Genomic DNA, 15,111 nt, shown 5'->3' with positions numbered 1-15,111 from the left:
CTGCTAAAACACAACATACATTAAGCAAACATATAACAAGTTTATTCAGGACAATGCTATTATCTTATAGCAATAGCCTTGTTGGTGATACATTTATACATAGTGGCTCCTGTTAAATAGCAAGTGCTGTTACGACATTCTATTGTATTTTTTAAATTACTTTTGAAGTTGAACGTTCACAAGTCATAGTTTGAAAGACAAAACAAAAAACAAAACAAGTTTTCTACTTTAACAGATAATATAAAGTAGCACTTTGTTTACTCCTTCATATTCTGTTGCTAGAATCAGCATTACCTCTACACTGTAAAACTGATAAAATACTTTGAAAGTTAAGAATTTAATTTTTTTACCTTACAAAAGAACTTGCAAGGAGTCCAGCAAGCCCTACTGCAGCTCCAACAACAGCAACTTTTCGACAACCAAATAAGTCTGTGAATATGCTGACTATTGGAGAACAGAAGAAGACCATCCCCATAGAAAGAGAGTTCACCCACGCTGCAAAATTAAAAAAGAAACAAAAAAACAAAAAAAAATTTTAGAAGACCAAGAGATTTCAGCTTTCAACTAGTATTTATTTTAAAAACATTTAAATGCATTTTTAAATATATTTACCTAACATGGTAAAAAAAAGCCTAACAATTTACATAATCAACTAATTTAGATTTTATCAGCTCAAAGAATGCATTTAACTTTTTTGTAGCTATTACTTCTACCTTTTTTTTTAAAACACAGAAACATTCCTCTAGTAAATAACCTAATATTCAGTCTGATGACTAAGTCATTAAAAATACCTTTGAGGCTTCATATCCATTCTGACTTCAATTCATTTGACCTAATTCTAGACTTTATTGACTTTAAATAGGTAGGTTTGCTGAAAAAAATAATTTTTAAATTAATTACTAGTTCTAGATCATATTGAACATCAATAACGAGTAAACAACAACAGACTTTTATACTGTAATATACACATTAGGGATTTGATTTTACTTTATACTAAACAAACCAGTGTAGTAAAACCATTTCCATATATGATGGAACAATGTCACCACATCTGATACTTCTCCAGCTTTACAGACCTCATTAAAACTGTACTTGGTTATAAATGAGTCTTTAAATCATTAAGATTCAATTCAGATGAGTCCACTATAGTTTCAGTCATCAGTGCTTTTTACTTCAAATAGCTTAGGTAGAATATCTTCAAATAGCTTACGTAGAACATAATTTGTTTAATTTTTAATTAAAAGTCAGCTTTCTGCTTTACTTCATATGGGTGTTGAGGACCACATCACTTCCCACTTATAATCTAACAATCTTTGAAACAGGCATTACTGATCTTACACTTAATAGTTCTTCCAGGACATAAAGGTCAATCAGACTGCCATAGCACAATAGTTACAACTAATATATCTGGCATATATGTTACCATGTATTGCAAATATCCCCATCTATTTTGGGGAAAAAATGGTCTGAACAAAAAGTAGAAAAATCTGCTGATGCAAGAGACATTGGGGGAAAAAAAAACACTTTAACTTCTTTTTTAACGGTACAGAAAACATAAGACCTCTTTCAACCTGGAATTGATATAAATCTGTGTAACTGGGATTTTTTTTACAATATCTTTCCTAAAGACACAGTTGGATAAACAATCGTGATTCAATTATAAGGGCAAATAAAACTATCTGGAAAAACATATATAACCCCAAGACCTGACGAGGAATATTTGCAAGTATATCTACCAATACTGAGGCTTAGAAGATGTGTTGTTAAAGTGCCAGTGAGCTGGACACATTGATGAAGACCCCACTGTGCAAGGCACTAAAGACAGAAAAACAAACCAGCAAACAAAAAAATTGTTTCTTCCAAGAATTTACAATGTAAATGAAAGACAAGAGAACAGATGTCTAGAGAAAACAAGAAATTAGTACAAGAAACAAAACCTTTATTTTAGGGCAAACAGTGATCTCAGTGAACCATGACATAACTGTTTGGGGTGGGAGGGTGGTGTTATTGGGCATGTTTTTTGAGCATGTGATAAATGTGTTTCAAGGCACAGTCTGAAGAGTGAGGTACTTTCATGGGCATTTTCTGTGTTTCCTGGGTACGACTAACCCAGGAAACTCTGTCAGCCTTGCCCTTCTGCATCAAACACTCAAGCAGTATGAAGGGAGAGCACAAAGGACTCAGAGGAACAAGGCCTGTGACAGCGACTGAAAGGCAAAGACTGAATTTATGAAAGGTCTGTACTTTCTCTTCCTCTGCCGTTAAGGAAGGCTTGAATGCACCTTGGGTGTTGCAGGAGACGACTTGAAGATCTGCCCCATTTTACAGCCTATGTGGTTACTGATGGTACAAGACAACATTACACCAACTACAATTTGTAAGCAGGAGTCAGAGAGAACAGATGCTCTCATATAGCCTGGAGACCAGCCAGTTACAAAGCTTCCAAGCAGTCCAACTTCTACAAGACTCCTCTTTACTTATCTTTCCCAGAGTGAGCCTGCAGTTTTACTGTACAAAAGGGAACTGCAAACACTAGGAATGTCCATGTCTTCTTGTCATCCTCCCAAATAAACGGTAGCTACACCACCATGAACAGTCCTCAGCATCTCTGCGTGATTAGCAGGGCAGCACTAAGAAACAAAGTACATGGGGGTACCCAGATACCTGGGGGTATCTGCAAGGCCAAGAGAAAAGGCAGCTAAATCTTGAGAAGTGGGCATCACAAGACTCACTGTCAACAGTAGTTTCATGTGGTATGAAGGTACCATGAAATGGCTGAACCTCCTGTCACACTCCCTGCCTAGGTACAAGAAGACACAAAGGGAACTGGCACTAGACAAGCCCACCAGAGATTACTTTCTTTTGAGAATCCCATTGCACATGGACAGGTACACGCACTCTATTCATGAACACAGGCAAAGAAAGTGGGCATCTGTTACTTGCATGAAATAACAGACTAAATTACCTCAGAGCTACAGGCTGTGATTTAATTGGCATTCTCCTTACTGAAATCAAGTTTACTGTGTTTTTAATGGTTTACACAGCTAATAAAATAATTGGAATATAAAAGCTTGAAGTGAAGCCATTCAGCACAAGTTACACTGAGTTAACAATGTGCTGATTTTGCTCTTCGTGCTTCCAGGTACTAATGAAAGAAGTATGCCTTTGTTATCCCTTGATTCTCTCTTTTTTTTTGTTACAACAATGACAGGGCAAAGCATAAAAGAGAAGAAAGGTTTCCACTGGTTTTCAACACAACAGACAGTTAACAGGAAGAACAATGGCCCTATCTGAAGCATTTCAGAACAGACTGGTTATGTGCAAAGAAGTCCCACTAAAGAAATGGAAGCCATACTATACCACTTATCTACCTAATGAAAACTGGAGTCATTAAATTACAATGTCAAGCTAATGCGAGGCTCTTGTGGTCTACAGAAACATAATAGATATTGTTGGCATGTCTTGTATGAACAGCTTTATTATTTATTGGATAAAATGTTCCTGAAGTTAAACTTCACATGTATCCATAGTTCAAGAAAATGTACCATATTCATCTTTTATGAAGAAACCTAGCATCAAAAATAATTAAGATATAAACAAAACAGCACATGCATAAATCTTTAATTTCCTTAAGGCAAGTAACTCTTGCTGCAATATTCTCACCCTATGAAGAAGTTGATGGCTATCAAGTATATTCAATAGATCAAGTAAGTTTCAATTTTGCTTTGTTCAAGTAAGCTTTCCAGCAGTCTTACACTTTCTATGCAGTATGAAAAATGTACAATGAGTTGTCTTCCACATTTTTTTAAATAGAAATTACAACTGTCCCAAACAATACAAAAAAATTACAAATGCAGCTGGACAGAACACGGAGAGCTCTCTAGAGCAGCTATTACATAATAATTAAAGCATTCCTCCTCTAGGCTATTGGCTGCTTTCCTGGCCACAAGCTGGCTATATTCCAGAGCTGATAATTCAGATACTAATACAGCTCTTAATTGCTACATACAACTGCATTCATATTCATACACAAAACATTCTGATTGCCATAGAAGAAAAGCTATTCCTACTTTAAGGACTTAAACATTCCTTGAGGCACTAGAAGCTAAAAATTAGTTCCTCAAATCGTGTAATTCTTTTCAGAATAAACAAATAGTTCAAGAATTTGAGAGATCCTGTTCTGGAGGAAACAAAAGTGGTTGTTGAAAGCTATTTCTGGAGCCAGTTCGCTCATCTCCAGCTAATATTAATAATTTCCTGCCCATATAATCACATTTACATGAGGTTTATTTTTAAGAACAAAATAACTGCAATACTGTGTAGATCGAAGACTGATTTAGCCCAGTATCCTATTTCTGATCACCACAAAGTACTTAGACAAAGAACACGGGCTATGTTCTCCCAACATCCAGCAATAAGTTTTAAGAACATTTAGTTCCATCAGTATTACTTTGGCTTCACTGCTTTTATTGTAATCAGTTACAGAACATGCTCAAGCACAAGCAACACATTAAACCCCCCTTGTTTTGAACTTACTCATAGTTTAATTCCCCTACCGTGAGAAATATGAATTAATCATCCCTGCTCAAAATTCCTCTTGAAACCTATGATTTTATATGCCTAAATCAGATCTGTTCATACTAATTTCTTCTCCAAAATGAAGCAACATTTTGATTCAGTCTGTCTTTTTATAGAAGAGGTACTCTTCCCTCTTGCCTCTTCATATTGAGTCTGATTGAGTGTATCATACTTTTTCTGAGACAGGGTAGCCAGAACTGCATACAGCATTTAATACAGGACAAACAATAAATTTCTATGCTAAAATAATTTTTTTCCAGTCTCCATGTTGTAATTATCCTTTCTTTTTTCTTTTTAGTTTTTTTTTTTGGTTCAGAGTAAATACGTTTAGAAAAACTATCCATGACCTTATTTTCCTTCAAATAGCAATGATGTCTAAAGAGGTAGACGCCTTTTTTTTTTTTTAGCACTTATTTGGATTACATTTCTCCCCATGAGACACATACATAAACTGAATTTAATCTGTCATATTAATCACTCAGCAATAACAGAATAACTCAGCAAGTCTAGAGGCCAGCAATCAACACACTCATATGAGGACAGGCTATAGAGTTTGAATTTGTTCAGCATGCAGAAGACAAGCAGCTCAAAAGAAATCTAATCTGTGCCTCCAGGTATCTAACAGGTGATCATTACAGAACATAAAGCCAGCTTCTTTTCAGGGATGCACAGTGACAGGACAAAAAAATCCCAACTGAAACTGCAATAAAGAACACACCAGTTAGATGTTATGAAAATTTTCCACAATGAAAGTGGTCAAACATCAGAAGGTCTGATCCAAGAAAGTTGCGGAAATTCCATCCTTGGATATATTCAAAACTTGACTGGACAATACTTGAGGTGCTTGTTGTTGCACGAGCCCCACTACTCACACCAAGGAGTCCGAGAGCAGAATTAAACTTTATTACAAAGGGCATCAGTTTAAATACAGTGTTTAAATCGTGTCACATGATCTCTCAACCAATGACATTAAAGTATTCCACTGAGCATGCATGAGAGTACCAAAGACTACATGTCCCATAATACTTTGCAACATTTCTCCTGCTACAAATACTGAACAATCTGATCTGAGAAGCTCAATGTATTTTAGCTTGGCCTGACTTTGAGTGAAGGGAGTCAGACCAGAACCAGAGAGTCTCCTCCAACTCAAGTAACTGCACATAATTTAAGCAAGAATACTGTTCTAAACCCCTGCTTCTTGAAACTGGATTCTGAAGATCATGTTAAACATCAGCAGTTCTTCAGAAAAAAAAATTAAGTTGGCAATATTAACTTGTTCAGGAAAGAAAAAAGAAATAAAACTAAGCCATGGAATTAAAACCTTTAGGGTTTCCCCCCTTCAAAAATGGGAAGGAGTTGAAGATGTCCTTGAATTCTAAGCCAAAAATATCCTTATAAGTAATCTCTTGAAATCTATTATTAGCACCATAGATGTAAACTTCATTGCTTAGAATTACTGTATCTACCTCCTACTGATGGCAATTTTTTCATCAGTATCATTTTATTCTTGTTGCCTGTGCCCAGAAGCACTGGTTTACCCTTTGCCTAAGGCACTCCAGACACATCCTCTTTTATCCATTATCTATTTTTCTTTCTCCAGGGCAAGCTAGTTTTCCAAAAGAGGGAATTGTTCAGCAGATGTTAGGTAACCAACAGATCAACAGAACCATTACACGCAACAAGTATTCCAATATCCTCCCATGTCCTTTGAGAGCCTCTGTAGGTCAGCCTCCTGGAAACTGCCATCCTATTTTTATAGCACCAAATGCCTTGTGCTACATGCCTTGCTTACACATGCCCGTGAAAATTGTTTCAGAGCCTGCTCAGTAACTTCTCATGAATCACGAGGAATTTCGTTAGTTGTAGGTGCAAAAGGAAGAGCAACTGGTTTCCACACAGCTGCTCCTATTACTGAGCAATCCACAGATCGCAGATCAGTATGCCAGTAGAAAAGGAAAAAGTGGATGTTAAAATGCATGCACTGACACATTTAGAATTCCTACTGTCAAAAAAGTGCACTGCAAGTTCTATCCAAAAGAGATCTGCTCATGCCATTAGAGAAACTATCTGTTTAAAGACTAAAAATAAATTTATGACATAATGCTGCCGCAGGAAGTATTCTATACTCTGAACTCAGGTTACATGACTACAGCTTTCAGTTTGCTTACTTTCCAGTGTTTAGTTTGCAGATATCTGAGCTAGGTTTCCCTTAAACCAATACTATCAACACCCTCCCTTACCCCCCCACTCCCTCAACCCCCAAAAAATCACCCTAATTTAAGTGAAAATTCTAGAATATTTTGGGCAAAGATAATTTAGCGCAAAGAAATACTACCTCATTTGGACACCAAAGCTATCTTGAACAGGGTTTGGAAATCACAGTTATCTGTAAAGGATCTATTCAGATTTCCACAACACACTCAAGAGATCATGGTCAATACACAAAGATTTATAAACCAGGCAATAGTGGAAGTACCCAACCACAATACAAGATATTGGAGGTTTTTCCCTACTCTTTTTTCTTGTTTCCTGGGTAACAAACCTTTCACTGAATAACATTTTTACTGAAAGGTACTACTAGTTATGATTGGAATCAGAAACCAAGAACTATATGTGACCCACTGGATCACAATAAAGAGACCTTCAAATAGATACCCTGTTTCCATATCACAAGCATGAAAGCATAACCTCTGCTTTCAGCAAACATGAGGTCATTCTCAGGCAGTTTGAATGAGTTTATTCTGATTGAGCTCACAGATTTTGCCAATAGCTGTAAGGTTTCCTGTGCTTATGCATAGCATCTCTTCAACATACATGCCTTGTGACAGTCCAAAATGCTACTTCAGGTTTGTATAAGCCATGTTGAACTTGATGCAAGAAGGTGGAAAAAACCAAACTTGCAAATATGTTGTAAAATCAGTAAAATAAGTTAAGAGTAGGAGTAAGAAACAAAACCAAATGTTCTACCAAGCCAAAATATAGACCTATTTCTTTCAAGGCTTTATACATCATTCTCTGAAGATGTGTGATAGGTGAAAAACCAAGGGCCAGAAGAGATTCACATATATCCTTAATACAGTGAGCCTCCCCAAACTTGCCATTTACAAAAATTGGACTACAGTAGTTTCACCCTCTGCCTTCAAAAGTAATGACAACACAAAATCAGAATTTCTACTGAAATCAAGTCCTTGTGGGCATAAGCAACAGAAAAGTAAAAACAATGTGTATTCGTACACTGACAAAACATCCCATACCACTGCAACTAACTGATTACTTAAGTAACATACAATTTACACTTGCTATAATAACACTAGCTTAGGCAGCATTTTGTGGTTTTTTTTTTTTTTCTCGTTGGTTCCCCCTTTAACAAAACACAGTTTTGTAATGGTGAACCCAAAGCAAATATGTGGGAAGCTGACCATGACATTTTCTTCAAACTATAAGTCACAAAATAGAAACCTGAACAATTAAAGAAAAAGATGTTCTTATAGGCAAACAATGTTTACTACAAGAAAGACTGCAACTCTTTGTGTATTTTAAAAAGTTAGAAGAAAATAAACAAATGCTTGAGTTAGTAAAAGCTAAAGCAAAAGCTAAAAAATGCAGCGTTAGAAAAAATATTGCTGCTAGAGATAAGTATTAAGCCTTCAGGAACCTTTAAAGGAAGGCTGAAGTAAATCATTAACAGAAAAACACGTGCATTCAGATTTCATAGCAAACTGAGCTTGACCTTTGACACTTAGTAAAGTCTGAAAATGCTGTGACAGGAAGAATAAACAAGGAACAAATCGATAAGAAATGGCTGTAGCCACTTGTTTTTCCTTTTAGGAGTCATACAAGAATGTTTTCTGCTGACTATCTGAGACTGTTTTCAAAGCACAAGGTAATCACATTTTTAACTAATGGCCTAAAAGCTGAATTCCAGAACTGATTTCCAGGCACATTTTTATCTTCCCTTTCCTCCCTCCAAATTAGCACTGGTTTGTTTATTCATTATTTTTTTTCCAATTCCAAACAGTTGAAGGCCAAAAATTATGTTCTGGTTTGATTTAGGATAGGTAATGTTCTGCATAAGAAAGAATAAGCTATTAATTTCAAACGTGACAGTCTGATTTACCAGAAAGGTTTAATCCTAACTGCTCTCACAACCAACAGTTACACACATTCCAAACATATCTGCAACCAAACATGTCATACAATGGTCTCATGTTTTAGAGCTATAGCATAGATTAGACCTCAAGATCCAAATTCCTAAATTCTTATCAGAGCTACCAGTCTTCTTTCTTTACCCTCCCCTCACTTGCACTGGGGCAAGACCTGCATACCAAGGTTGCCTTTTAAATGACACAGGCATACATTTCACTTCTACAGTATCAGAAGTCCTTGGGAGACCACAAAGATGAAGACAGCTGTGATAAAGAAATCTTACTTCACTAGTACATTTGGTACACTATTGAAAGTTCAGGAGCACAGATTTCCATCAAGCAACTCACAAACTAACCCCAATGTTTCACATGCAAACACCCTTCTGAATCCATCAGAACTGGCTAAAGGACTCCATCACATCTCAGTAACTTCATGCACACCCTCAGGACAGATTGTAACAGCACATATTTCCTGATTATATCAACGTATTTCTCTCATGCTCTATGGATGCCTACCAAAATAATGAAACTTAACTTGGGTTTTAAATCCATACCTTCAAGGTTCAGACTGTTATCTAAAAGATCTTCCAGTGTTACAAACCACCCTTTCCCATTCTCCACCCCAAAACAGTTATTGGTCAATAGCCATTTTAAGCAAGGGACAGACTAGTTACCATAAAGAAAACACTAACCAAACCCAAAATACTATTATACAGATCAAATAAAACATAAGGACAAGTGATTTTAGGGCAAATCATTTAGATGCTGTATCAGGTAAGTATTTTTCAAGGTAAGATCTGGTTGTTTAACTTACATCTGCTTCAGAGGAGAAGCAGACACAAAAGTGTCTATTTTGAAACAGAACACTACAATCCAAAAAAAAAAAGTGTTCAGTGCCTGCATTTAGCAATATAAGTACAAAACTGAACTATACAGCAAATTTCTGTCCTTGTACTCATAACATTATTTTGTGCTGTAAGTTATGTGGAAAGCTATATTTGACTTTAAAGTAGGGAATCTTCAGATAAAGTGAGGTGACAATTAAGAAGTTCAGTATGGGTCTCTTTCATAAAGAAAGTTTCCTTGTTTCACCAATATTTTCATTTAATTTTATCAGCCTTATCACAAATACAATGCCAAGTGGACACAGAAGTCCAAAACTGCAATATTTTTAAGCAACACTAAGAATTAGATGTTGTTGTCCTAGGCTGAAGAAAAAAAGGGGACTTTTACGAATCTCATTTTCTTTCACCCCTGTCACACAATCTCTTCCCTTCAAATACTGAAAGCTTAGTCAAACAACAGGGGCATCTTAAGTTTTTGCACAGCAAACAAATTAATTAGTATTGCCCCTTTCAGAGGACTAATAGGGAGAGGAAATCATCTGCATGGAAAGCTCAGTAAGAGCAGATACAAGAAAAAGGATGTATGACAGGGTAAATCTTTATGTCAGCATATGCCCTTTATATCAGTTACACTCACATGTGACTCAGCTTGTGCACTAACCCTTGCAACAAAGTGAACCAGCCCCTGTAACTCCTGACCTTGTTCTTCTATCTCATCCCCATATAAAATAGTCAAGTCTGACAATGTAATTCACTGGGACAATAAACTATTTCTCATTAATTTAGTGCCCAGCTACTCAGGCAATTATCTGATTTCCAGCAATCCAAATGCCCAGGTTGCCATACATCTAGAAAACCTGAACAAATTGCTACTTTGCATACACAGAGTAATTTTATCTTAGCTAATCAGCTGATAAACCCTCCTGGATGTGACTTAGTGCATATGTAATATATCACATACCCAACTGAGATAAATCAGTCTGACAGATGGAGGGTATGTGAAATACAGCCTGTTGAGGTACTTAGCAAATTTGTAGTTCACATCTGTCCCATCCAGTCTAATATCTAGTTTGGGGAAAAACAAACAACAGAAAAACAACAGGTTATATATATTTTTTATTCCATTAATAACAACAGGTTTTGACTGGAATCTCAACATTGCAAATACGTACCACAGGTTGCAATTACAATTTAGATATTTACAGTTAGTAAAGCACAAACCTTTTTTAAACAAAAAGCTTCCTGGTAAGCTGTTGAATCATAGATACACTCTCCCAAGATAAAATACACTGTCCAAAGCCCATTCTCTGCAAGATCCTGGAGTCAAACAAATGGGCAGGAAAGTAGGAAAGTCTCTTTTGATCAATCTTTAATGTTTTTCCTTCCACAAGGAGGTGGAAGAGAAAGGAAAGGAGGCTTTGAATACTCAGTGCTGACAAAGACAGCATGGGTTGAGCACCTACCACAGAAGTACTTACCCTTATAATGCCAGCATGCCCTAGGGCTGTAAGTTATTTATGTTTCTAAACATGCCACTTTCCTCTAGTTAAAAACAAGCCACAAACCAAAAGTGGTTTCCCAGAAGAGTGGTTCCCAAACTTCTACTGCAGCAGTAGAAGCAGCCCACACTCCCAGCCTTGGTGATGCTTTCCTGGCATCTCAAATAAGAATTTCTGGCTTAAGGAACAGACCCCCTCAAGAACCACGGGTGGCATCCAGGCATGGCATCAGGGTGGTTGAACTAGATGATACTTAAGGTCCCTTCTGTCTCAAGCCTTTCTAAGCTTTTATGCTTAAAGTGGTTTTTGGGTTTGTTTTTTGGTTTTTTTTTTATTAGGAAACACTGAGTCAAACATGAAAGCAAACATTTCCAAAAACTATTTTAAAGGAGCACCACACTTAAGTTAATAATCTAGAGCTGAGAATTTAAATTTGTGGTGGATTGCCCTTGGCTGGACACCAGGTGCCTACCAAGCCATTCTCACTGCCCCTCCACAGCCAGACTGGGGAAAGAAAATATAACTAAAGGCTCATGGGTCAAGATCAAAGGACAGTGAGATCATTCACCAATTACTTTCATAAGCAAAACAAACTCAACTCAGGGAAATTAGTTTAATTTATTACCAATCAAATCAGAGTAATGAGAAATAAAAAACAAATCCTGAAACACACCTTCCACCTCTCCTTTATTCCTGGGCTCAACTTCATTCCAAAATTTTCTAGCTTCTCCCTCCAGCAGCACAAGAGGACAGGGAATTGGGGCTGCAGTCAGTTCATCTGACACATTGTCTCTGCCACTCTTTCCTTCCCAGCAGCAGGACTCCTCATGGTCTTCCCCTGCTCCAGCATGGGGTCCCTCTTACAGGAGACAGTCCTCCATGAACTACTCCAGTGGGGGTCCTTCCCATGGGCTGCAGTTCTTACAAACTGTTTCTATGTGGATCCCTTCCATTGGGTGCAGTCCTTCACAAACAGATTCCTCCAGCATGGGTCCCCCCAGAGGATCACAGCAAACATGCTGCACTGGGGGCTCCTTCACAAAAACAATTTAGACTCCGTTTTTTGTAGCCATTTTCACATAACTTTGTTATTTCACACTCAGTACCAAGTACTTCCATAGCAAAATGTAGCAACTTAATTTTAAAATACAAATAAATGGGCAAGTAATTGAGCTACTTGAGCATTGTTTTATAATTTTAAAATAACAATATGTCTTTTGAGCTAAAACTCCATTTCCTTGAGATAGGGCACAAGTTTTATTCTCCAATATTTGTCACATCGACAGGTGATTTTTAGTATTACAAGCTGTCTCCCTTACTGTACAGTACTATTCTCCAAAAATAATATGATTATGCTTAAGACATCAAATCAGTTCTCAAAATATTGAGTATTCCTGTAAAAAAATATCCTGTTATCTATTTATATAGATAAATTCTAGTCAAAGATAAGAAAGTAATAAAGTCTATATATCTTATATAGAAAACAAAAAGCATATATAAACAGTGATATCTGGAATAAATTTGTTATTTAAGTCAAGAAACACAGCATTCTATTCCAATAATACTGGTACTACATGACTTATTCTTTGACTTTGTATTCACCTGTTGGTGTTCCTTTACCACAACTACAATACCTGCTTCCAGGAAGAAAAAATAAAAAGAAAGAAAAAATCAAATTTTTGATTACAAAATTACAAAATTTTTGATTACAAAAGGATTACAACCTTCTGAAGGTTCTTTTAAAGAAAAAAAGTTTTGCTTGATAAAGATCACACTATCTCAGTAACAAAACCAATGGGTTTACTGACTATTTTGCTATATTCTGGAAAAATATCAGAAGTCCAAAGCTCTTATTTATAATACAAGTAGGTAAAACCTCACAAAACAGAGCCAATCATACTGCTGGTTCTTTTCCTCCCCTGTTTTTCACCAATGCCTTTAGCCCTTCAAGCTTCTGGGTGTCTCTATTAAAATGACTCTTTGTACCCACCATGAACAAACAAACAGGCACACATCGTCCAGTGCAAATTTTTTCTCTGAGGTCCTGGATTAAAACATTCTTTATTACTTCCTTAACACATGAAAGTTGGGTTTGGGTTTTTTGTTTTGTTTTGTTTTTTTTTTTTTTTCCAAGACCCTACTGGAAACACATTTTCAGCCTCACTACTGGCTAAACCAGGGACGCAAAGCTGAGGCAGCTTCACCCCCCTCAGGTTGTCAGATCTGGCCTGAAATTTCCCCAAACACTTATAACTAAAAGACAAAAAAAAAAAAAATTATAGTCCTATTTAAAATACACTAGTCCTTCTCTTCTGGTCTAAGCTTGTATTTTCAGGAAGTTGCACTTGTACAAGAACAATTAGTTCTTTCCTACACCACGTCTGGTAAAAGAGTCAATGAAAGACAAGTGATATAGCAAAGCTTAGTAGATTTGTCTAAAGAGGACATTTCCAATTTTCCAAGTTCAGTTTCAATTCCACCATCTTAACAAAGGGGGTTTCATGCACAGTGTCCATTTGGAAACAAGCTTGTCCTCCTGGAGAGCTACTGTGGCATTTACTCCCAGCTACTACAGAGCTAACTGATCTGGTATCAGGAGCGCTACATTGCATCAGAGGGGGCAAGAAGGCACCTCAGTTGCACTAAAATAATGCCCTCACCCTAGAGGTCTCTCTGTCATGCAAGTCACAAGTAGCTCTTATATTGATAAAATGAGTAATTACAAGTATTACTCTATCACAAAGAAAACCTCTGGGAAGCTCTGCACTTCCCAATGAGTCCCCCGGCATAAGAGTTGCTAGCACAGAATGCTCTCCTTGCAGCAACTGGAATACAAGTTAGTGAGCTCAGCAGCTGTTCTAAATTTCCACAATGTAAAGTCCAAATATTTTTACGGGAAAAACAACAGACTTCCATGACTGATTCCTAAACAGAAATATGGAAATTTAGTGCGCATAGCTTGACCTTGATAACATCGTATAGTGTAAACCAGCACTAGGTAAAAGTAATCAAACAACATGAATAGTGTGCCTGCTCATGAGTTTGGAAGAATTTTCAGGTAAGACTGCAAATTAAAATATCAGTCCAATAGACTCTGCAAGTCTTTTGGGCGTGTGGACAGCAGAAGAATGGTATCTATTTTAATTATTCTGAAATTATTAAAAACTAAAGTATACCATACATGTTTCTTTAGCTGAAGCGCTTCAAAGAAAAGCTGTTGACAGTTGTTATCCCCCCACAGGCAGCCCAAAGAAAACAAAGAATCAAGAAAGCCCACTTGCTTTCAATTCACCCAGCAGACTGGAGTGCAGAAAGCTTTGTGGCTTGTGCTTTATTTAGTAAAAAGCACTGGGTGCCAAAGGATGAAATAAGCAGTAATGTGAGGAGACCTTGGCAGTTCAAACCTGGTGACAACCACCCCACCAGTTCTCTAGTAATTCATCTCCAGAAGAAGGTGGCTGTTCTTCAGAGAGTTTCTTCGAGGAAAACAAGAGTAGGTTACTTGCAAGGAACGCATACTCAGCCCACGAGAGGAAGTGAATCAGAAGCATGAAACAGAGGAATTGTCAAGTGTTGAGCACATTAATAGGATCTGAGGATCGATAAATCTGCAGGTATGAACAAGACAGGAGCCCACAACACCAAAAACAAGAAAAGCATTAAGTTGATAAGCCCCAACACTAAAGCTGGCGTGACAGTCTTCTGTTTTGTCTGGCACCAGGAAGGTAGAAAAGCAAGAAAAAGGAGAGAAAGAAGACTAGAGAGATTTCTTGGAGGACAGGATAGGAACAAAAAGATTCTAACAGCTCCATATCTGCTCCCAAGTCAATAAAACAGGGACTACATTTACAGTAAAGCAAGGGACAAGCTATAGGTTAAGTCATTAAGAGATAATGGTGGGAAGATAAACAACAGGGTTGAAGATGGAAGGCAGCCAAGAAAGGGATTCAAAAGACTGAGTAAATCCTAATCTAAGTAATGACTCAGAGGTGGAACAGGATGAAGAAATTCTCGCCACTGTGACCTCTCATAGGATACCAAAGT

General features: G+C 37.0%; 1 protein-coding gene across 1 annotated transcript in view; it reads right to left on the bottom strand.

The window, feature by feature from the left end:
- Positions 1 to 15,111, bottom strand: part of SLC16A10 (solute carrier family 16 member 10) — a 64,814-nt gene that overhangs the window by 26,990 nt on the left and 22,713 nt on the right. The window contains exon 2 of the mRNA XM_017828961.1: positions 351 to 495. Coding sequence (XP_017684450.1) covers positions 351 to 495 — 145 coding nt within the window. The remainder of the gene's footprint in view (positions 1 to 350; positions 496 to 15,111) is intronic.

Source organism: Lepidothrix coronata, unplaced genomic scaffold, assembly GCF_001604755.1.
Source record: "Lepidothrix coronata isolate B3197 unplaced genomic scaffold, Lepidothrix_coronata-1.0 Scaffold5, whole genome shotgun sequence".
NCBI lineage: Eukaryota > Metazoa > Chordata > Aves > Passeriformes > Pipridae > Lepidothrix > Lepidothrix coronata.
This window is presented reverse-complemented; position numbering and strand designations above follow the sequence as displayed.